At 48.5% G+C, this 24,442-nt stretch overlaps 1 protein-coding gene across 1 annotated transcript in view; it reads left to right on the top strand.

Annotated features, from left to right (window-relative positions):
• Window positions 1–549: 549 nt before the first annotated feature.
• Window positions 550–24,442, top strand: part of PPM1G (protein phosphatase, Mg2+/Mn2+ dependent 1G) — a 194,513-nt gene continuing 170,620 nt past the window's right edge. The window contains 2 exon segments of the mRNA XM_030198590.1: window positions 550–763; window positions 19,512–19,581. Coding sequence (XP_030054450.1) covers window positions 653–763; window positions 19,512–19,581 — 181 coding nt within the window. The 5' untranslated portion in view covers window positions 550–652.

Below are 24,442 nucleotides of genomic sequence, written 5' to 3'. Positions count from 1 at the left end.
TGGCCCAAAATGCAGAATGTACTCTCTCGGGGGAAGAGCGCAACTCTCAGCTTATCCTATTAGACAATGACAAACCACAACAACAATACTAAGAACACTGTCTTCCCAAATATCCCGATAAAAACGCTACCGAAATCTGACCAGACAGTCAGTCAGACTGCAGGTGCCGCCTGTTTTCTGACAGTTCAAATATACCCGGATGCACCCCAAGGGAAATTTTCAACTCTATGGTTTTGCGCCGCTCTTGCCATATATGCTCGATTGTTTTCTGGCTCAACGTTCTCAGTGGCGCGCGAGAAACAAGAGTCTGTATTTCCGGTTCCGGTACCTTCTTGTTCCTTTTCTTTTTTTATTTTTTAAAATTATTGTTCTGTGTTCTGGTGGGAATTGCGTTCTGCTGGTTTTGCTTTTGTACGTGTCTCTTCGTTCGCCGTACCCTGCACGCGCGCTCTCACACCTCGGGTCGCCAGGGGAACAACTGGTGCGGCCTGTGCTTCGTCGTTCTTATTCACTCCTTTACTCACCTGGCATCCCATTGCCCTTAGTTCTCACAGACCCCCTGCTGTTTGCGCCCCTCCCCCTTCTTGTTCTCTCATCATCTGTCTCCTTCCCTTCCTCTGTATCCCAGGAGCAGGTGAGCGCGATACCCACTATGGGCGCTTACCTGTCTCAACCCAACACGGTGAAGAACTCTAGCGACGGTGGCAATCATCGCCTTAACTACGGCTTTTCGGCTATGCAGGGCTGGCGGGTTTCCATGGAGGTAAGAACAGTGTGGCTGGTGGTGGAAAGAGAGCACTGAACCCTAGTAATAAGGTACTTTTCCCCAGTGTCCACCACGCGTCTGAAGAACTGCAGTATGCCGTCACTTCTGAGAGTGACACAGTGTGTTGATAACTGAAATCGGCGACTTAAAGGCGCTGTTTACCCGCTTTTTATCTCAAAATTCATGAAGTGGCGCGTGGCTTCAGTGTTCTGCACTGCGCGCGGCCTTTCTTATGTACATGTGCCCATACATCGTATTGTGGATGCGTGTTATAAATTGTGTGATTTCTGTTCTGCCTTGTATGACTTCCTCAGGGGGAAGGACAACGAATAAAAGATTAAAATGGTACCTGGTTTTGGAAGAACTTTGTAACTGAGAGGTGTGTCCATGTATTAAGTGAGGAGATGGGAAACGCCATCATCGTAAGTTTTTATTACGAAGCAGGAGTTGGTACATTTTTACTGCTTATGACTCCCATTCCACAGCCCTGCTAATAGTGAGGTTAGCTTAAAAATTATTTTAAGCTGTTAAATTTTTTTTTGTGAGTGGAGTAGGGTGTATAGTGACTGTAACTATTCTAAGGAAAAATCTTTACTGATAGAACACTATAAATTATGGCCTTGTAAAACATTGCTCAACGTAGTACTTAGGTGTCTTATGCAGGACTCGTGGTTTATTCTAAAATAATGGAGTTATTCTAGTGCCTTCAACACTTGGGAGAGATCCCTCATTGCATCACGATTGTAAAGGTATTCTTGTGACACTTGACTACATTCATTAGTTTTCTAAATGGAAAAAATATGTTGTAAAGTTTTCCTTAGCGTCCCTCCGGACTGGCCCAGAATGACTGATGGCGGGTTGTGCAGTGCACAGCCTACCACAAGATGGAGACTGAGAGAACTGATTTTGAGGCAGCCAATAAGAGCTGTGCTCAGCGCTTTGGAAACCTCAGTATTCTCTGTCTCCCACAGGTGGTAGATGTGGTGAGCCCCTTGTTCTCAAAATGTCTATTCTGTTTTCTAATTTCAGTTAGCTCAGGTAAATGTACTTATTTCTTTCCCAGTCTAATAAGTTTGAAGTTTTCTCTTATATATCTGTGCGCCATTTTGGTTATCTGCTGGCAGAGGCCCATGGAGGTTCTCTAATGCCTCGGGGGTGCTACACACAGGTGGCCAGATCCCTCCCCCCGCCTATCCCTGAGCTTTCCCTGTATGTCTGAGGGCTCAGGGTAGGCTGTGGTCTGTTGCTGGCCTCAACCCCTTAGAGGGAAGGGAGTTTGCAGAGCCATGGGGAACAGCCACTATGATATTAAAAAGAAGGAAAAAACAAAAAGCAGGCAGGTGCAATGGCTTTAGCCTGCTGTAACGGCTGTCTCCCTGCAGGATCTTGGCCTCGGGAGCATGTTATAGTCCCTCTTCCTCTGTTCTGGTTTGGGTTCAAGCACCAGGTGGTTGTTCTGGACAGGTGTTCAGTAAAAAAAAAAAAAAAAAAACCAAACAGTGTGGAGGTATGAGGACTTCTCGGTTTAGCAAAGCTGTGCCATACTAGTTTTCAGTATGGCCTCAGTGTCATTCTACACCGCTTGAGTTTTCGGTGGGAATCGCCACCATTTTGTTTGTAGCTATGGAGGATCAGCACAGACCTTTCTAATAGCGGTCTGCTATTGTTCCGGCAGCCTCTTCGGTATTGCTATGAGGTCTCCTCTGGAGGGAGGAAGATTGCCTCTGCCTTTCGCGCTGTTAATTTGAAGGATGAAAGCCATTGCAGAATGAAAGGTTTGAGTGTGCGGGGACAGATGCTGTATGTATTTTTTATTTCAGCTGCTTTATGGTGAAGTGAGCTAGAGTGCAGACTGCCATGTTTTGTGTTTGTCTGGAGCGGAAGGCACCGGTACTCTGTCCTGTGGTTTCCCTTTCCTTGCATCAAAGTGTAAATAAAACTATCTCTGGTAAGGATTCTTTTCTGATGACCTGATGACCAGGTTTTTGTATATGCAGGATAAAATAATTAATTTCTCTAGATTCTGGGTGTTTGCAAGGACACAATTTTCTATTTTCTCTGGCATCTAAATGGGGCATGGAAACTGTACTTATCTACAGTTTATATGGTGCATGGACAATATCTAGTATTCTTTTTCTAGAATTGGAAATTCCATAGCGTCCCACAGATCAATCCAGAGACTTGTGGGTTGTGTCCCTCTACCAGCAGGTGGAGATAGAGAGAACCTCTGAGGTTTGTTATATGTGGACCTGTGCAGCCAAGTAAAGAGTAGTTACTCACCTGTAACAGGTGTTCTCCGAAGACAGCAGGCAATATATTCTCACTGATGGGTGACGTCACGTCGGCCCGGAGGACTTTCCAGCAAAGTCCATGACAAAGTCTAAAATGTCCCCCGTCGCGCGGGCGGATGTAGTGTGCATGCGCGCGTCCACTTTCCCGCCCATCGCGCGGGCACATTCCTCAGTTAATTACAAGAATTAGAGGAATACAACTCCAAAGGGGAGGTGGGAGGGTTGTGAGAATATATTGCCTGCTGTCTTCGGAGAACACCTGTTACAGGTGAGTAACTACTCTTTCTCCAAAGACAAGCAGGCCAATATTCTCACTGATGGGGTATCCCTAGCCCCCAGGCTCACTCAACACAACAAAGAATGGTCAATTGGGTCCCGCAACGGCGAGGACAAAAAACAAAATTGACCTGAAACCAAATTCAACTAACTGAGAGTGCAGCCTGGAACAGAATAAACATGGGCCTAGGGGGGTGGAGTTGGATTCTAAACCCCAAACAGACTGTACAGCACCGACTGCCCAAACCGACTGTCGCGTCGGCTATGCTGCTGAAGGCAGTAATGTGATGTGAATGTGTGGATCGAAGCCCACGTCGCAGCTTTGCAAATCTCTTCTATGGTGGCTGACTTTAGATGAGCCAGTGACGCCGCCATAGCTCTAACATTATGAGCCGTGACATGACCGTCCAAAGTCAGCCAGTCCAAAGTTTGCTTCCTGGGAAGCAAAAAGATCTATCGATGGAGTTCCCCAAACTCGAAAGATCTTTTTGGCAATAGTCATGTTCAAGGACCACTCGTGAGGCCGCATAACTCTGCTCAGCCTGTCGGCCAGACCGTTGTTTACACCGGCTAGATAAGTGGCTTGGAGAAACATTCCGTTTTGATAGGCCCATAGCCACATCTGCACGGCCTCCTGGCACAGAGGACGAGATCCGGTCCCGCCTTGCTTGTTGGTATAATACATTGCCACTTGATTGTCTGTCTGAATGAGAACAATTTTGTTGGCTAGCCGATCTCTGAAGGCCCTCAGAGCGTTCCAGATCGCTCGTAATTCCAGGAGATTGATCTGGAGATGCTTCTCCTGAAGAGACCAAGCTCCTTGAGTGTGAAGCCCATCTACATGCGCTCCCCACCCGAGGAGGGATGCATCCGTCGTCAGCACTTTTTGAGGCTGAGGAATTTGGAATGGGCGCCCCAAGACCAGATTGGATCGAATGGTCCACCAAGTGAGGGAATTGCGAAAATTGGTGGACAGCCGGACAACATCCTCTAGATTCCCTGTGGCTTGAAACCACTGAGAAGCTAGGGTCCATTGAGCCGATCTCATGTGTAGACGTGCCATGGGTGTCACATGAACTGTGGAGGCCATGTGGCCAAGCAATCTCAACATCTGCCGAGCTGTGATCTGCTGAGATGCTTGTACTTTGGAAACCAGAGACAGAAGTCTGTCTGCTCTGGGTCCTGGGAGATAAGCACAAGCTGTCTGTGTGCACAACAGAGCTCCTATAAATTCCAATTGTTGAACTGGGACGAGATGGGACTTGGGGTAATTGATGACAAAGCCCAGCATCTCTAGCACCTGAATAGTCATCTGCATGGACTGCAAAGTTTGTTGCGGGGAGGTGTTCTTCACCAGCCAATCGTCCAGATAAGGGAACACATGCACTCCCAGTCTGTGTAGCGACGCTGCTACAACTGCCAGGCACTTTGTAAAAACCCTGGGTGCAGACGCCAAGCCAAAAGGCAAAACACAGTACTGAAAGTGCTGTGATCCCAGCCGAAATCGAAGATACTTCCTGTGGGCTGGAAGTATCGATGTGTGAGTGTAAGCATCCTTCAAGTCCAGAGAGCATAGCCAATCGTTTTTCTGAATCATGGGAAGAAGAGTGCCCAGGGAAAGCATCCTGAACTTTTCTTTGACCAGATATTTGTTCAGGGCCCTTAGGTCTAGGATGGGACGCATCCCCCCTGTTTTCTTTTCCACAAGGAAGTACTTGGAATAGAATCCCAGCCCTTCCTGCCCTGGTGGTACGGGCTCGACCGCATTGGCGCTGAGAAGGGCGGAGAGTTCCTCTGCAAGTACCTGCCTGTGGCAGGAGCTGAAAGACTGAGCTCTTGGTGGGCAATTTGGAGGTTTGGAAATCAAATTGAGGGTGTACCCGCACCGGACTAATTGAAGAACCCACCGATCGGAGGTTAAGAGAGGCCACCTTTGGTGAAAAAATTTTAACCTCCCTCCGACCGGCAGATCGTCCGGTACAAGCACTTGACTTCGGCTATGCTCTGCTGGAGCCAGTCAAAACCCGTCCCTGGTTTTTGCTGGGGAGCTGCAGGGGGCTGCTTCGGTGCCCGCTGCTGACGAGAGCGAGCGGGCTGGGGTCGAGCCTGAACCGGCTGACGGGAATAAGGAGTGTACCTACGATTTCTAGAAGCGTAGGGAGCACTTCTTTTCCCCTTAAAAACCTTCCTAGCCGTGGAAGTGGTTGCAGAAGGCGCCCGGCGGGAGAGAGAGTCCATAGCGTTATCACGCTGGTAGAGATGATCAATCATCTCTTCAACCTTCTCTCCAAAAAGGTGATCCCCCCGGCATGGGATATCTGCTATCTTCCGCTGAGTTCTTTCCTCCAGGTTAGAGGCACGCAGCCATGAGAGCCTGCGCATCGCTATACCTTGAGCGGAAAAGCGAGATGTCACATCGCAAGTGTCAAAAATGCCCCTGGACAGGAACTTGCGACACGCCTTCTGCTGCCTGATCACTTGGTGAAAGGGTTCAGCTTTCTCCTCAGGGAGTGTATCTACTAAACTCTCAAGTTGCCTCACAGAGTTCCGTAAATGCACACTCGTGAAGAGTTGGTAAGACTGGATTTTGGAAGCGAGCAGACCAGCCTGATACGCCTTCCTCCCAAAAGAGTCCAGAGTTGCAAATTCTCGCCCCGGGGGCGCCGAGGAGAAATTCCTGGAACTCTTGGCTCTTCTGAGGGCAGAATCCACCACCGCTGAATCATGAGGCAATTGGGTCTGCATGAGACTGGGTTCCCCGTGGATCCGATATTGGGACTCAACTTTTTTAGGGACGGTTGGACTAGAAAAAGGCTTCTCCCAGTTCCTCAGCATAAGTTCCTTAAGAGTCTCATGAAAAGGAACTGTGGCAGAAGATGAAGGTGGAGATGGATAGTCCAGAACCTCAAGCATTTTGGCTCTGGGCTCGTCCACAATTTCCACGGGGAAGGGGATGGCCTCAGACATCTCCCGAACAAAAGATGGAAAAGACAAGCTCTCGGGAGGAGACAGCTGCCTTTGTGGCGAGGGAGTGGAGTCAGATGGAATGCCTTGAGAATCCTCGCCAGAGAACTCCCCATGCACTCCTTCATCATCCTCGGATGAGGTATCATCAGATGGGGCTAAAAGCTCAGACAGAGCCGCCCGAATCTGAGCCCGTCTCGACGAAGAGGCTTGATGGCCTCTATGATGGTGCCGAGAAGTTGATGGTCCCTGAGGCTCCGGGGAAGCTTCCTGCTCCGATGTCTCGGGAGAGTCAACTCGGGAAGTCAAAGACACCGGCACCGGAGGCGGCACCGGTGAGACAGACCTCACCACAGGCTGAAGGCCTGATGCAGGAACATCCGGCATCGGCAATGTCGACACCTTCGACGCCGTCGGCACCGGTGCCTCTGAAAGCATCGACACCGGCCCCGTCGACGCCGTCGGCACCGACAACCTCGATGCCGACTGCCACTGCTGCATCATGTTCATGAAAAATGGGAACATGGCCTGCATACTCTCATCCAGAGCTGGTGTCGGAAAAGGCTGCGGGGTCGGTTGAGGTGTCGGAGGCAAAGTCTGCTGAGGTTGGGGAGTGGGGACTCGGCTGCCAGCGACCCCACGCGTCGGAACCTCAGTAATAGAGGGAGAGCGATCCTCTCGGCACCGACGCTTCTCGGGTATCGAGTGTATCGATGACCCGGAGCTCCCGGTGCCGTGTCTCGAAGGAGATCGACGACGATGCTTCTTGGCCTTCGCCCGACGCATGTCATCGAGACTCCTCGGCACCGGAGAGGAGGACGTGGAATCCACACGTCTCCTCGGGGCCGGGTCCGACACAGGACGGTCCCGGGGGGCCTGCACAGCAGGAGGCGCCGAGGCGGGTGGAGACCCACTCGATGCATCACTGCTCCCAGCGTGCATGGGTCTAATGGCAGCCTGTCCCCTGTCTCCCGGTGCCGATGCCTCCTTCGACGTCGACCTCGACGACGCCGGCCTCGAAGACATCATCCTCGACGGCACCGACTTCACCAGCACCGACTTGCCCGGCGCCGGTTTGGAGGGCGACGACGCCGAAGCACCGGGCCCAAAAATCTTTTCTCTCTGGGCGTCTCGAGAGAGCAGTGTCCGCTTCTTCATGGCGAGACACAATTTACAACTCTCCGAGCGATGATCCGGCCCAAGGCACTGAATACACCACGAGTGTGTATCAGTGCCAGAGATGGCCCGATGGCAGCGGGCACAAGGCTTGAAGCCGCTGGGCGTCTTCGTTGACATCTCGGGAAAATTGTCCCTGCCAAATCAAAAGACGCGATTGTGTCTAGAAAAAGATGACACAGAAAAACAAAAGAAAAAGACGGGAAAAATACCCGACCGAGCGATTTAAATAAAATCGCAGACTAAAATAAAGGAAACTTAAGAAACGAAAACAATCTAAGATAACAAAAAAAAGGATACTTCGCTTTTTTCTTCTTTCTTCACCTCCGGGCACAGGAGGAACACGAAGACGAACAGTCGAGCTCCGTGTCACCTCAGACGCGGAGAAGAAAAAACTGAGGAATGTGCCTGCGCGACGGGCGGGAAAGTGGACGCGCGCATGCGCACTACATCCGCCCGCGCGACGGGGGATATTTTAGACTTTGTCATGGACTTTGCTGGAAAGTCCTCCGGGCCGATGTGACGTCACCCATCAGTGAGAATATTGGCCTGCTTGTCTTTGGAGAAACCTCAGTATTCTCTCTGTCTAGCAGGTGGAGGGACATCTCTGCAGCTCTGGTTTGATCTGGCTACTGGTGTCCTTTGGGCCTAGTTTAGTACAGTCAGGGGTTGAGTGGCTGTTTGTAGCTTCTGGTGTTCACCTGGTGGTGCCAGATCCCTCCCAGTCTCCCTCTACCTTTCCTCCGTCGCCCGGGGCTGTGGGCCTGATCGGGTGTTGTCTTTCTTTCCTGAGTAAAAAAAAAAAAAAAGGGTAAGCGTCTCTTTCAGAGACTTTGTTTTTGTTTAATCATATGGAGGAGCTAGTCGGGCTGCTGAATCTGTTTGAGGGGCAGGCGTTTGTGGAGCATGTCAGTGCCTTCTGAGGCGGCTAAGCGCTGCTCCCGGTGTGGGGGCCGGAGAACAGCGTCGGGGGAGTGAGTCGTGCCGTCGTCAGCCCACAGTGGGTGTTGAGTGCGACGGGGGTTCTCCTCAGGTGTCCAATGAGTCGGAAGCGCAGGGGATAGTTTCGGCAGTTTCCTTGGGGCACTTAGTGCAGCAAGCGTCGGCGGGCGCCATTTATTCCTCTCAGGCGCCCCCGTGGTTGACACAGGAGGCACATCGCGCTTCTGTGGCACAGGCTCCGATGGAGGAAAGCAATTTAGAGGGAGCAGGGGAGGCCCTTTCAGTTCCCTTTTTCCCGGATTTTGTTTTATTAATGCACAATGCCATTCTTCTGAAGAAGTCAGGAGCTTCTCTTCACGCAGCCCCGTCTCTTCCTCAGCAAACTTCAGTTGCTGCAGTCTCTGTCTTTCCTGCCAAAACGTCCCTGGGTGGAGATTTTGGATCCTGAGGAGCTATCTGCCACAGATGGCCCGGTTTTGTCTCTGGGCTCTCCCTCAGAATCATTCAATTTGGCAGATGAGGTCACCCTGCCTTCTGGGGAGGGGAATGACCCGACGGCTGCCCGCCTTTTTCGTAGGGAAGAGCTTCCCTCCCTGATTATTAGGGCTTTTGAGGTTTTATTTATTTATTTATTTATTTGTTACATTTGTATCCCACATTATCCCAACTCTTTGCAGGCTCAATGTGGCTTACAATTCGTCATGGATACTGAAATAGTTTTGGCCATTTCACCCCCTGAATCGTCATGGGGAACAGGTCCAGTGCCCTCTATTATGTCTGGCACCAAATGCCCACCTCGTTCCTTTCATGTGCATGAGGCCATGAAAATCCTTATTTTGGCGCCGTGGGATATGCCAGACAGTGGGCTTGAGGTTGCTAGAGCTATGTCGCGTCTTTACTCGCTGCCTGCTGCTGACTTAGAGTTACTGAAGGTTCTTACAGTGGATTCATTAATCACAGAGGTCACTAAGAAAACCACTCTCCCTGTGGAGGGTGGCACAGCACTCAAGGACCCTCAGGATTGTAAGTTGGAGACTTGCTTGAATCTGTGCTTTGAAGTAGTGGCCCTTTCCCTGCAAGCTTCAGTTTGTGGCTCCTATGCGGTGCGGGCATGCTTATCGTGGGTACAGAAAGCCTTCTTTCCGGAGGACTTCGTGGCTGTTTTGCCAGCCTTAGAGTCCGGTTTAGCCTTCCTTGCGGATCTTCTTTATGATCTTTTGAGGGCTTCGGTGAAGGAGGTTTCCCTAGCAGTCGCTGTGCGTCGCTGGCTGTGGTTGCGACATTGGGCTGCAGACGTGGCCTCTTAAGTCACAGCTGGCAAGGCTTCCTTTTAGGAGAAAGCTTTTGTTTGGGACAGACCTAGAACAGATTGTGAAGGACCTCGGTGACTCTAAGGGCCAGCGCCTCTCGGAGGACAGGTCCAAATTTGTGCGACCGTCGGGACCTAGACCTAAGTTTAGGAATACATGTTGTTACCTTCCAGGTCGCGGGCCTCTTTTCAGAGAGCAAGGTCTTCTCAGAGACCTCAGCCCTTTCGAGGTGACAGGCGGGCCTTCCTTTCCGGTAACAGAAACCAGTCCGCAGCCAGGTCTGCCCAATGATGGGGCGCTGGTCCATCTCCAGCCAGTTATTGGGGGAAGGCGGTCCCTATTCCTGGTGGAGTGGACCAGGGTAACATCCAATGGATGGGTCTTGGAGGTTATCAGAGACGGCTACAAGTTGGAATTGGCTCGCCCAATAGTAGAGTCGTTTTTGGAATCTCCTTGCAAATCTCCTGCCAAGGTGTGGGCAGTTTGTCACACCCTCCTCAACTTACAACGACTGGGAGCCGTCCAGCCTGTAACTCCAGCAGAAGAAGGGTGCGGTCGATACTCCCATTTATTTTGTGGTGCCAAAAAAGGGCGGTTCTTGGCGACCTGTCCTAGATCTCATGCGTCAACAGATCCTTACGGGTTTGGCATTTCTGCATGGAAACCCTCCGCTCAGTGATTGCAGCGGTACAGCCAGGGGAGTTTTTGACATATTTCGATCTCAAAGAGGCCTATTTACACATTCCAATTTGGCCTCCCCACAGGCGTTTTCTTCGCTTTGCAGTGCTCGGTCATCATTTTCAATTCAAAGAGATGCCCTTCGGCCTAGCCACAGCACCTCGGACTTTTTCCAAGGTCCTTGTCGTAGTGGCGACCTGTCTCAGAAAGGAAGAGATTCAAGTCCATCCTTATCTAGATGGCTGGCTTGTGTGGGCATCTTTCGAGGAGAGTCGACGGGCAACTGACAGAGTGGTTGGGTTGCTTCATTCGCTTGTTTGGGTGATCAACTTCCCAAAGTGCAGCCTTACGCCCTCCCAGACGCTGGAATACTTGGGAGTGTGCTTCGATACCTGAACAGGGATAGTTTCTCTTCCTTCAGCTCGAGCACAGCGGTTGCAGGGTCAGTTGCGAGCTCTGTTCCAAACTCCGAACGTGCGGGCTTGGGTCTATGTACAAGTTCAGGGTTCCATGGCCTCCACCTTGGACGTCGTAAAGTGGGCCAGAGCTCACATGCGCCCCCTGCAGTGGCACCTTCTGAGCAGTTGGTCTCCTCTCTTGGAGGATTACGAGGTTCGAGTGCCATGTTCGACCCGTCTGCACACAATCATGCACTGGTGGTTCATTCAAAAGAATCTGGTGTCTGGCATTCCTCTGCAAACCCCGGAATGGAAGATCGTGACCACAGATGCGTCGCTGTCTGGTTGGGGGGCTCATTGCCTGTAACATACGTCCCAGGGCATTTGGACCTTGACGGAGGCGTCTTGGTCCATCAGCTGCTTGGAGTTGCGGGCGATTCATCTGGCCCTTTGGGAGTTTCTGTCTCCATGGTTGCCCAGTTTGAGTTCTCTCGGACAATGCGACGGCGGTTGCCTATGTGAACCGTTGGGGGGCACCAGGAGTGCACCACTAGCGCGCGAGGTGGCCCTGATCTGCCATTGGGCAGAGGCTCATCGCTCTCTTGATGGCGGCTCATATAGCGGGGTCACAGAATGTGCAAGCGGACTTTCTCAGTCGCCACCAGTTGGAGCCGGGGGAGTGGACACTCTCCCCTCTGACCTTCGATCAGATAGCTGCCCTTTGGGGGATGCCGGTGATGGACTTAATGGCCACTGCATTCAATGCGAAGGTTCCCCGTTTCTTCAGCAGGGGAAGAGAGCTGGGCTCGGAAGGCATCGATGCTCTTCTACAACCTTGACTCAGGGGCCTGCTCTATGCCTTTCCACCGTGGCCTGTGGTGGGCAGGTTACTGATTCGCATTGCCAGTCATCCTGGTCGAGTGATCCTGGTGGCCTTGGATTGGCCCAGACGTCTCTGGTACGCGGATATGGTCAGGCTCCTGCTGCAGGGACCAGTCATGATGGAGGATCCCTCCTCCTTTGGTCTTAATGGCCTGGCCCTTGAAAGGGCGAAGTTGAGAAGGAAAGGGTATGCGGATGCGGTTATCCTATGATGCTTCAGGCTTGGAAAAGATCCACCTCGATGGCTTATGCTAGGGTGTGGCGTACCTTTGATTCGTGGTGTGCGAGTTCGGGATTGTCAGCGGCTTCAGCTTCGATGTCGGTTATCCTTGCGTTTCTTCAGGAGGGTGTACAGAAATCACTCTCGTTGAGTTCTGTTAACGTGCAGGTGGCAGCTCTGGCATGTTTTAGAGGCCGGCTTCAGGGGGCGCTGATCGCCTCCCTCCCGGATATGGTTCGTTTTTGAGGGGCGTAAATCAGTTGCGTCCTCTGCATGTGCCAGTTCTGCTTCCTGGAACCTTAATGTAGTTCTCAAAGCGCTTCAGCGTCCTCCTTTCGAACCCTTATCGGGGATTACGGTTAAGGATGTTACTGTGAAGGCGATTTTCCTAGTAGCCATTACTTCGGCTCAGAGAATTTCAGAGTTGCAGGCTCTTTCTTGCAGAGACCCCTTCCTGCGTTTTACAGAGGCGGGGGTATCGATTAGGACAGTTCCTTCGTTTTTGCCCAAGGTGGTTTCTCGTTTCCATTTGGGGGCAGTCTCTGCATTTGCGGACTTTTTGCCAGGAAGATTACCCTGAGCAATTCCAGGCTCTTTGCTGCCTCGACGTGAGATGAGCTCTTCTCAGGTATTTGGAGGTAACAAATGAATTTCGTCTTTCTGACCGTCTCTTCATCCTTTTTTGGAGGCAGTAAGAAGGGTCATATGGCTTCCAAGGCCACCATACTACTACTACTGCTTATTTCTAAAGTGCTACTAGACGTACGCAGCGCTGAACACTTGAACATGAAGAGATAGACCCTGCTCGACAGAGCTTACAATCTAATTAGGACAGACAAACAGGACAAACAAGAGATAAGGGAATATTAAAGTGAGGATGATAAAATAAGGGTTCTGAACAAGTGAATAAGGGTTAGGAGTTAAAAGCAGCATCAAAAAGGTGGGCTTTTAGCTTTGATTTGAAGACGGCCAGAGACTGAGCTTGACGTACCGGCTCAGGAAGTCTATTCCAGGCATATGGTGCAGCAAGATAAAAGGAGAAAGGTGCAGATAAGAGAGATTTACCTAGTGAACGGAGTTCCCGGGGAGGAATGTAGGGAGAGATGAGTGGAGAGGTACTGAGGAGCTGCAGAGTGAATGCACTTATAGGTCAATAAGAGGAGTTTGAACTGTATGCGGAAACGGATAGGAAGCCAGTGAAGTGACTTGAGGAGAAGGCTAATAGCATAACGACACTGGCAGAATATTAGTCGTTCAGCAGAATTTTGAATAGATTGAAGAGGAGAGAGATGGCTAAGTGGGAGACCTGTGAGAAGCAAGTTGCAATAGCTTTGGTCTGTGTCCGGTGCCAGCTTTTCCTACCAAAGTTATCTAGCAGCAGAGGCCTTGGAAGTTCCCATTTACATTTCACTTACACTGGGAGGATGTGCCCTGCGCCTCAAGTTCCAGCGTTGACCTGGCCTTCACTAGCATGTACCGGGGTGTGCAGCTAGGACTGGGTCCATCTATTTCCTAGGTAATGGTCAGGATCTGTTGGGAATACTGGTGCCGAATACACTGAGCCTTCCCTTCTCGGCCCTGGGTCAATCTCTGGATGTGGACCTTTGCTCAGTTTTGGATGTCACGGGACGACGGGCCTTGCTCCATCTTAGATGTTGATCCTGGCTTCCGCCCTAAACCTCGAGCTTTACTCAGTTTCTATTGGTTGAGCCTTCGTCCATCCCTCAGCGGGGGGGGGGGGGGGGGGCTTGCGGCTCTGTCTCTTGGGGGGGGGGGGCGGGCCTTGGTTCTGGTTTCAAAGGCTTGCTTAGCTCCGGCTGTGAGGCCAGGCCTAGCTCCATCTTTGTCCGTTAAGCCTAGCCTATCTACAGTTCCATCCGTGGGTCTTCACCTAGCCCTGGATGAGCTGGGGTTCTGCATGTGGGGTCTCAACTGGCTTCTTTACCAGTTGAACCTTACCTAGCTATGGCTTTGTCCATCGAGCCTCACCTAGCTTTGGCTTTGCCCATTGAGATTCGTGTACGCCTTTGTCCATAGAGCCTCGCCTAGCTCCGGCTTTGTCAGTGGAGTTTTTGCCTAGCTCTGGCTTGCCTGTCGAGTCTCGCCTGCCTATGGCTTTGTCCACAGAGCTTTGTCTACCTATGGTTTGTCCCTAGTTACTGCTGCGTCGGGAGAGCATTGCCTAGCTACAGAGAGTGGCCTAGCCCTGACTATTGCTTTTTATTTGGGGGGGGCCTTGCACAGCCTCAGCCCCGTCCGTGGAACTCTTCCTTGTTCCCGTTCTATCCATGGAGTCTTGCCTAGTTCTGGTTTCTGCCATCGAGCTTTGGCCTAGCTCTGGTTTCGGCCGTCGAACATATGCGTAGCTCTGGTTTTGGCCATCGGGCATTGGCCTAACTGGTTTCGGCCTTTGGGCTTTTGTCTGGCTTCGGCCGTTGTGATTGATCTTTCTGCAAATCTGGTTCTTCAGTCTGTCCTTCTGCCGATCTCGGTACCAGCTGCAGAGCTTACCTTTGTTCTGTCATAAACCATAGCACTTGGACTAGTTCCATCTTTGGCCGTAGGGTCTTGTCCAGCTGTGCTGTCTACGGCTGTAGTTGGTGTTTCCTTCCTTGTCTTTGGCCACATGTCTGGCTGCTGGGGCTCGTTTCCCTGGTTCCGGCTCAGTCTGGCATTTCTGCCCTGGGAGGTTGGCTCTGTCTGTCTGTTGTCCTTTGCTCCAGCATGGTCTGCTGCATTGGCCTCCATTGCTGGCCAGCGGGCTTTTTCAGCAGCTTGCTGGTGGACCTGGCTTTGGCTGTTGTCAGGCACGCAAGGGGCAGTTGGGTCTTGTCTGTCAAGAGACTCTTTCCTCTCTCCCTGTGGTGGGTCTAGGCCTGACTGTTCTCCTGTACTCCTGACTTCTGATCGCTTTTCTGTTCGTGGATCAGGATCCGACTGGCCATGGGGAGCTCTGCTCTCCCAAACTCGCCATGCTGTGCTGTCAACTTGGGCCCCACTCTTCTTTTGCATCATTGGATGTCTTTGCAGATCCTTTCCTTGTGCTCCATTGTCTGGCACCTTTACTGTTGTATCTTTTCTGCTGGGTCTTGTCCTGTATGCCTTTCCCATATGGGTCTCCGGTGATGCAGGGATCCATGCAGGTGGTGGCTTATTGTGTCTGATTCTCTGTGTGGGCAATCTGTGGAACTCATTTGACCATGGAGGGTGCTTCCTAGTACTGGCTTCAGGCTAGCCTACTGGTGGTCGTCTGGCCTCGGCCTTCTCTTTTTTTGTGGCCCTGTTCTGGATTGGTGTACTTCCACTATTTCCTTGTGCTTTCAGGATGCACATGACCTTTTCTGGTTAAGGGTTTGTTGCGCTTCCTTCCTGGGGTCGCTTCTTTTTTCTGTGGTAGCACTGGGTCGTTCGGGGATGGCTGCTGTTTTTTTTTTTTTCTTTTTGCCATCAGCATCTGTGGTTGTTTGCTGTGGGCTACCAGACCATGGTGCACTTGTCTTCAGGGGTTGTAGTGTTCCACCCTGGTGGTGGACTGCTTTGGTAAATCCCACTTTTCTCTGCATTGATCTATGTGATGGTATAAAAGGTAAAATTAGTCCTTCCCTGATAATTTTCTTTTCATTAGTCCCAACAGATCAATCCAGAAGCCCACCCTTTGTTGATTTTCACGGTGTTTTTTCTTTCTGCTTGTTTACTTTTTTTTTTTTTTTTTTAAGAACCTAAAGAAAACACAGCATCAACAACAATCACATGAGGTCAACCAACAAGCTACAGTTTCCCACTTCAAATGTTTCCCTCCTGCAGGAGCGGTGGAGGAAGAGCCTAATTGGGCTTTTTAGAGGCAGGAGAGGGTTTAAACGCTACATTTCTTCTAATTCTTCTTTTTCCATTGCTTTAGTATCGAGAGTAGTGAGGTTAAGGTTGGCTGCACACGTCCATATATAGTAAACCTCTGAAGTTCTCTCTATCTCTACCTGCTGGTAGAGGGATATAACGCACTCATCTCTGGCTGGCAGTTAATGTAACTGAATTGGCAGTAGACCTAGTTTTAGCGGGAACCGCTGCTGTGTTTGCAGTGTCCATGGCATTTGCTGCCGGAGATGAGCATTCTTGGTTGTCTCCCTTCCCACTGGTAGTGATGGATCCTTCTCTTGCGGTTAGGTCACAGGAATTGTTTTGCTCAAAGTTTCTCACCCACATTTATTCTTATGTTGCTCAGTCTTTTGCATGGTAAGAAATTTTCCCTCTACTTTTTGCTTTACCTAATATCTTCCAGATTGAAAAGGGTAGAAGAGCAGGATGATGGACCTTCTGTAATCTACTACTACTTAACATTTCTAGAGCGCTACTAGGGTTACGCAGCGCTGTACAATTTAACAAAGAGAGACAGTCCCTGCTCAAAGGGTAAGGGTTAGGTGCCGAACGCAGCATTGAAGAGGTGGGCTTTAAGCAAAGACTTGAAGACGGGCAGGGAGGGGGCTTGGCGTAAGGGCTCAGGAAGGTTGTTCCAAGCATAGGGTGAAGCGAGGCAGAATGAGCGGAGCCTGGAGTTGGCGGTGGTGGAGAAGGGTACTGAGAGGAGGGATTTATCCTGTGAACGGCGGTTACGGGCGGGAACGTAAGGGGAGATGAGGGTAGAAAGATAGCGAGGGGCAGCAGACTTGAGTGCATTTGTAGGTAAGAAGGAGAAGCTTGACTTGAATTCGGTATCTGATCGGAAGCCAGTGAAGTGACTTGAGGAGAGGGGTGATATGAGTATATCGGTTCTGGCGGACTATGAGACGTGCAGCAGAGTTCTGAACAGATTGAAGGGGGGATAGATGGCTAAGTGGGAGGCCTGGAGCTAGGTTTAAGTTTAGCAGAACAGCAGTTCAGGCTAGAGGAAGACTTTGTCTCTGTGGGGGATAAACCAGAGGGAGAGGATCCTTCTGTGGTCTGTATTCTTGGTAAGGAAGACTTGGCTACTTTTTCCAGGTTTTGTCCACTTTTAAGATTTTGGTGGCTAAGCCCAGTTCTGGTTCTGAAGATATCGGAACCTTCCAAGGAGTTCCCTGATATCTTCATTTCTGTGGAATGGGAGGTTCCAGATGCCAGTTTTTCTGTTATGCATTCTATAGCTAGGCTTTACCTGGTAGCGTCTTGGCAGTCTGAAAGAATCAAGCTGCTTAAGGTAAATATCCTGGTTGAGGGATGTGCTAGCATTGAAAGATGCCCTCAGCTAGCAGAATGATTCTGGCTGCAGTTTGAAAATAAAAGTTAAGTACCAAATGGGAACAAGGTGCTCGCAAAACTGGGTTAAGTATACTTGATGATTAAGTTATTACAGCACTATACAGGGATCAGATGTCAGCGTTCATAAAACCATGGGAACCCAGTGGTAAATGGAGAGATGTTCCCATACACTGAGGACTGAAGATACGCAAGTTGAGACATATGTTGTATAAACTATATAGCAAAACCCAAATCCACTTTCAGTAGGGGACGGAAATGGAAGAGGTTAGGGTCTGGTGGGGGTAGGGATGGCCTGATCATTTGGGCAACTGAGCAGTGCCTGAGGCCCAGTGCAATTGGTGGGCCCAGTACCTCCTTCCCATATGTCCGGTATACTCCCTTTCTCCGCCCCCCCCCCCCCCCCCCCCCCATTTACCTAAAAAAAATCCCTTTCTCTGTACAGGGCTCTGGCTGTTTTCTGCTGACCAGAAACCTCTCTGCTGCAGCCCATCCTTTTCTGACATAACTTCCTGCTTCTGCAAAGGTGGGTAGTGGTAGAGATGTTTCAGTCAGTGACAGACAACCAGAGCCGTGTACGGGGAAAGGAACATTTGAGATAAAACGGGGAGGTGGGGGGAGTGCAGGACTTGGTGATCCCTGTCAGTCTGCCCCGATGGGGGAAATATAGTTTAATATTGTTCAGAGTTATGCACATGTGTATCATTGTACTGCTGAATACCGGTACATAATTTTGATTGTGACTGTGTGTTTTGTACATTCTGAACATTAAGATAGATTTTTTAAAAATTCTTCTAGCTATTTCTTTAGCTAGACAGATTTAAGAATTACTGGACTTGTCCTGTAGTGAATCTTTTTTTTTTTTTTTTTTTTTTTTTTTTAAGGTCTTTAGCAAGAAAGGTTGTACTTAGACCGGTTTCATCCTTCTATCTGAATCAGTCTATTTCTTTACCTGTTTTTCTGGGCTTTAAAAATAAGGGTGGTGCAGTTGCATAGTACAGATTGAGTGTGGGACACATGTTGAATTACTTGAAGTATGGAGGCAGTAAGGATATCAGATAAGCTCTTTATTCTTTTCAGTGGAGCCCTCGTAAAGGGGAACCAGCATCAAAAGTGACAATCACTTGATGGGTCAAAGAGGCTGTTGCTTCTGCGTATATTCTCCATGGTCATCCAATGCCAGAAGTTTTGAAAGCTTATTCTACAAGGAGTCAGTCTGCTTTTTGGTTGGAGCACGCCTTATTCCTTCTAATGAAATTTGCAAAGCAGCAGTGGCAATCTGTATTCTTTCATCTGTCACTATAGCTTGGATGTTCAAGTTCAAAGCGATGTGACCCTTGGAGCCGCAGTGTTTAGCAGTAAAGATTTTAGTGTTCTGTCCTCAGTAAGTATTGCTTTGATACATCCCAAGCTTGAGGACTAGTCTGGTGGGATGATAAGGAAGGGTAAATTAGTTTAGTTCTTACCTGCTAATTTTCTTTCCTTAAGTCCCTTGGGTTTGTGCTGTCCTGCCAGTAAGTGGAGACTGAGAACTACTGACCTGTGATGTCATCACTTAAGAACCTTGTGCAACCCCATAAACCAGTCATTATTTATCACAACAAAACAGAAGAGCAAGGGCAATTAAAAGGAAAAAAAACTCCTCCACGAATTAATGAATCGCTCAACGAAGAACCCCTCCAGACTAAAGATCCAACAGGAATAACAAACTAGCCAAATTTTTTCGCTTCAGGAGATAGAAAAACTGAAACCAAAACCACAGGTGGGTTCTAGACTAGACTAGATGGACTCAAGGAAAGAAAATTAGCAGGTAAGAACTAATTTACCCTTAGTGCTGTTGATTAATTGCTGTTAGTGTGTAATTAATGCACAGATATTAAGGACAGTTTTAAAAATTGCATTAATGCATTCAGTCCACTACAGTCAACATTTTTTTTAAACTGCTGACTACTGTAGACTCCATTGAGCATGCACCCCCATCCCATGTAGTGTAGAGAGTGGGCAGCAGTGAGTCGCAGTCGCAGCTATCTGTGCCAGCTCAGCATTCAAAATAGCAGCTGTAGTGGTAGTCTTGCAAAACTACTGGTAGAGGTTGCAGCTGTCATTTTGAGCACCGAGTTTCACAGGCAGCGGTTATTGGGGATGGCTGCTGCCTGCTGTACCTTAGACTACCAGGGCGTTTTTCAAGTAAGTCTGGAAGGGGGGGGGCGGTGTCTTTGGGGGGGGGGGGGGGAGTTGGACCAAAATTTTAAATCACAGTCCTGAAGCCCAACATCTATTCCCAGAAGTGATGTGACATTACTTAATTGTGTTTAATCCTTATTGGTTTGTGTTTAATTTGGAGATTTTATTGAATATTTGTATTTTTATTTATTCCAGGATGCCCATAATTGCATTCCCGAATTGGACAGTGAGACAGCTATGTTCTCGGTGTATGATGGACATGGAGGTATTTATGACATTAGAAAGTGTAGCTAATTTCACTGACACACTGTAGTGTTCTAGTTTTATTCTACAACAGTGGATGACAGGGCTGCTGTGGGTAGGCGTGAACCTCTTGCCTTCTGGACATGCTACAGGAAAAGAGAGCATATGTGTATGCTTGAAATATAGTGTGCCTGTGAGATCAGTTATGGCATATAATAACTTCCTAAAATGCCAGTTTTTCCTCTGAGGAACACATTTGTCTGTTTGAATGTGCTTTGATACTATAGGGGTAGAAAGCTATCTACTAAAAATTTCTAGGATTATTTTTTCTGCCTTTTTTGCCTTTTTTTCTGTTTGGCTATTTATTTTGCTGTCTTTTTGCTACTTTTCCTTCCAGCAACTCATTCCATACGCCATACTTTTTCCTTTGGTTTCCTCTCTGCTGCTAGTTGCTGTTCTTCTGCCAGCAGCTGTTGCAGCTGCCACTGGAACTTTACTACCAGCTTTTGTCCTGTCAGCTGCCTCAACTCCCTGTCCCTGGTGGGGTTTACCAGCATCTTATCTGTCAAGTGCCAGAATCTAAATTGCAGGCACTTTTGCAACCTGGTTCCCAGAATCTTGTAGCCCTATGGTACTAGACAAAAATATAAGCAAGTCAGCACAGTCAGATTTATAAAATCTTGATACTGACCTTTAGGTTCCTGAGTACCTCTGGCCCTCTTAACTAGGAAACCGTGAAATGCTCTAGATACATACCACTAAGTTATCAACTTAAAGAGCTTTATTTTGTTATTCTGTGGGGAATTCTAAACAAAAAAATAGTTGCATTTCTGTAACAGATGTTCTCCATAGACAGCTGGATATTTTAGCCACATAAGTGGTTATGTCACTGGGTAGCAGTGCCGAGCTGGAGAGGATTCCAAGCAGCGAAGTCTCTAGAAAAGACTTAAATGCATGTGTGGGAATTCCCGCCAGCTCTAACCAATACTGTATCTTCTGTACTGCATACTCCTCAGTTCGCAGCTTAACATGCTTCAGTTCAGGTTTGGGAAGGAGGGATTGTGTGGAAGAAATACCTGTCTACAGAGAACACCCATTCCTTAGCGTCCCTCCGGACCAGGATTGGACTGATGGGTTGTGCACGCCTACCAGCAGGTAGAGACTGAGAAAAAACTGTGACTCTAGAGAGCCAATAAGAGCCCTGGTCATGTGACCCTAGCCTCAGTATTTTCTCAGTCTCCCAGCAGGTAGGAAGCGAGCCCTTTAGTCTCTCTCTTTCTCTTTCAGAGGTTAATAATAAGAACAACAATGCTACTTCTTCTTCTGTGCCTAGGAATTCTCTGTTAGACGCTGGTCAGATAGAGATTTCTTTTCCGTTCTTTCTTTTACAGCCTCTGGGGGTGTTAAACTCGGGTGTCCCCGAGTCCCTCCCCCCTTACTTAGCTGGGAAGGGCTACCCTTTGTTTAGAAAGGTGTATGTCTTTGGGAGAGGCAGCCACTATAGCAAGTTAAAAGTACAAATATTTTTCCTTCCCCAACATTTTAACGAGCAAGCTGTTTAAAAAAAAAAAATCCCCAGGCTACTAATGAGCAGGCAGCTCTGTGTTATTCTTTTACTCTTCAGCAATTTTCTTTTCTAAGTCAACTCCTTTAAAAAAAAATGTGTTGCTTTTTTGGGCGGAGAGAGCTCCATTATGCAGGAGACGCTGCAGCAGTTTTTTGTCTCCGCCGGAGTCTAATCGTTTTCGGCTCCGACTTTTTTTTTTTTCGGGGCTTTATCTAGTCTTTACTTCATCAGAATTTTTTCTTCCGTTTTCTTTAAAAAAAATGAAGACAAGGGCGCGAAGTTCTTGTTTCTCGATGGGGCATAAAGGCGCGAAGCTTTGTTTTTCGTCGGGGCATGTTTTTGTCAGCGCCGGAGTGTAACAGTTCTTGCGGAGTTACGCATTTCTTCGGGAGCTCTTCGGGCGGCGTCAGCGCTTCCATATGTCTTCGTTTTTGCCCGGTCCATTGTGCCTGTTTTTTCTGCTCTCTGTTATTTCTTTCAGTTGTGGCGCGGAAGGCCGCCATTTTGTTACAGCAGCTGTAGCTTCTCAGGCGCAGCACTTCTCTGTTTTTTCTTTTTCTTCTACGGTGCAGAGAGAAACTGAAGCAGTGGAGTTTGATGAATCTCAGGAGATGGAAAATTTTATTTGTTTGCCTTGACCTGGTCTCCACATGTTCCAGCAAGTATGGCTTTACGGATGTTTCATATTCAGTTCCACAAGTAAATCCATGGCTCGCCCAGATTTAGCCTCGCCCAGATTTAGCCTATTTTATACAATTTATGTTTTATACGGAAGGCTGGCTTTCTTGCGCCTTTGTCCTCACAATTTGCAAACAGTAGCTCTGCACAAATTATTTTAGGCTGCTTGCTCTGGTAACTGGGGTAATCTTGATTTCTGGGTTCCCAGTGTTGGGGCTGTCTCATATTGCTATTTCTTTCTTTCTCTAGAAGGTATGTACATACTACACGTTTGTACATACTACGCGTTTGTACTTTCAGTTTTTACAGAGGCCAGGATTTCCAATTATGCATTCCCAGAGTTTTTTTTTCTCAAGCATGGTTAGAGTCACAGGGAATTTTAAACAACACTAATCTCCAGGTAACGTATAGTTTCTTTTGCTAAGCCTCTAGTGGGTTTTTCTTACAGAAGCAGCATCTTAAGGCATTTTGCTGCATGGTGTGTTTTATACTTTCAGACATTTCTTCAGATATCGTATGTGCCTGAAGGCTGGTTTCTGCATATGGACCTATAGCTAACTCTAGGTTAGCAAGTACTTTACCTTCCTTCTGTGGTATGAACTCTGTTCTATATATTTCTTCAGAATTCTGGCGGGTCTGGCGGCTAATTTGTGCATATAGCACTATAGCTACCTCGGTGTCAGCAATGCTATGCCTTTTTTCTCTCTGGTGTGACATATGCTCTTTGGGTGCATATTTATCTATACTGTTGTCCTCACTTGTTTTCTTTTCTGTCATAATATCATAGTGGCAGGCCACTTTCATCTGTTTATGTCAGGAAACCATTCTTTTCTACTTGTATTTGGCCACTGGTCCATGGCCCTACTCTTACAGGGCACTCATCTTCTTGTTTCCTCTGGCCAGTGGTTCTTGTGGTGTATTTAAGACAGTTATGCCTTGCACTTCGCCATCTTTCTCTCGGATGGCTTTCACCAGTTTTCCCTATCTCTTTCGCGGCAAGGGAGGTAAAGTAGGGAACTCCCTACAAGGGCTCTTGGTCCTTACACCATGGCCTCGCTCGATTCTTCAGAATGCAATTTTTTACTTTCTAGTTCCTAAGAAGGAAGTGTCTTTCATCCTATTTGGACTCTCATTGCAGTCCAGCGCGCTTTTAAAGGCTCAAGTCTTTATCACCAACTCCTTCGATTCCTCATTGTGGAGTTTCGTGCAGCACCTTGGCTGACAGAATCTGTTCTGCATATTTCTCTCAGACTCAGTCTCTAAAAGTTCACCATAGTTATGCTACCCCTCAGAAAAGAGGTGATTCTTCTTCACGCATGGCTATTTAAAAAAGAAGTAAACAAAAAGACCTGGCTTGTCAGCAGGCCACAGTCCGAGAGGTGCAATTTTATTGTCTTCAGGATGCATTTCGGGGTTACCTGCGACATGGTGGCAAGGTTTTTTCTCTTGGCAATTGCCTTTTGCAGCTGCACTTCCGTGCTCTTTCTCTTTTTGAGTGTCCTGAAGCATTTCCAATCTTCTTTATCAGTGTTGACCTTTCTGTGTTGGTTATGGGGCCTTCGGTTTTTTCCTTCCAGGACTACCATGTGGTCTCTTTTCATGGAAACTTACTTTTCCTCCATTGCTATTGGCATTTGATTTGCTTCCAGGGCTAGCATCTGGTCTCTTTACGTTGCCATTTACCTTTTCCTCTGGGTGGCATTTTGGCACTCTAGGGGACTGTCAGTCACTCTCAGATCAAGTAGTTTTCCCTAGGGGCTACCGATTTATTATGAGCACTCTGTCTTATGTCGGCATTGTGACATATTCTATTCGTCCGGAATATTTTTCCTGTCCTCTGGTATTTCAAAATACTCAATCTTGTTCTCTGGCAGGACTGATTCTATCTTATGTTCTGGCAGAATGGTTTTTGGTCTCCTGGCAAGTCTGGGGCCTTCTTACCTTCTTATCTTCGTTCAATATAGACATCTGGTCCCCTGATAGATCGGGGGTCATCATATGTTCAGAAGGCACATCCTTTCCTATGGAAAATCTGCCAGAAGGCGTGTTGCCTCCTTTCAAGGTGGTCAGTTTATTTTGTTACAGGGTTCGCATGTGGTCTCTTTACAGGCTTGACATGTAGTTCTTGTTCTTCCCCCATGTTTCTTTCTTCTCTATAAGCAGACTAAAGTGTAAGCTAGCGAACAGTGCAGTGTGCTGTCCTCTGTTTTATTCCAGAGGGGTCATTTGTATGGATTTACCATCCGCCAAGCCAGGTAGCATACCGTCCCATTCAGGCAGGACGGTCTTCTCTTCAGGGTCGGCATTTAGGCATTTCGATCAGGCATTGGGATCTCAGAAGCATAACCCTTATGTTTCCTTGCCGGGATACCAAGTTGCCGTTTGGGGCTGTCTTTTTTTCCTTTTTGTCTAGTGGAGTTTCTTTCTTCTCCAGTCTGGCCTCATTGTTTCTCTCGTACTCAGGCTAACGCATGCTCTGTCTGGGACAGGCATCCAGCCTTGATAAGCAGGACAGGGTCTTTTGTAGTTGCAATTTCTCGTTTCCTCTGTCTGGTCTCTTTGTTTATCTCTTACTCAGGCTAGCGCATGCTCTCCAGCTGACACAGGCATCCAGCCTTGCTAAGTAGGACGGCGTCTT

This window comes from Microcaecilia unicolor, chromosome 3, assembly GCF_901765095.1.
Source record: "Microcaecilia unicolor chromosome 3, aMicUni1.1, whole genome shotgun sequence".
NCBI lineage: Eukaryota > Metazoa > Chordata > Amphibia > Gymnophiona > Siphonopidae > Microcaecilia > Microcaecilia unicolor.
The sequence above is the reverse complement of the archived record's forward strand: the minus strand, read 5'-3'. Positions and strand labels throughout refer to the sequence as shown.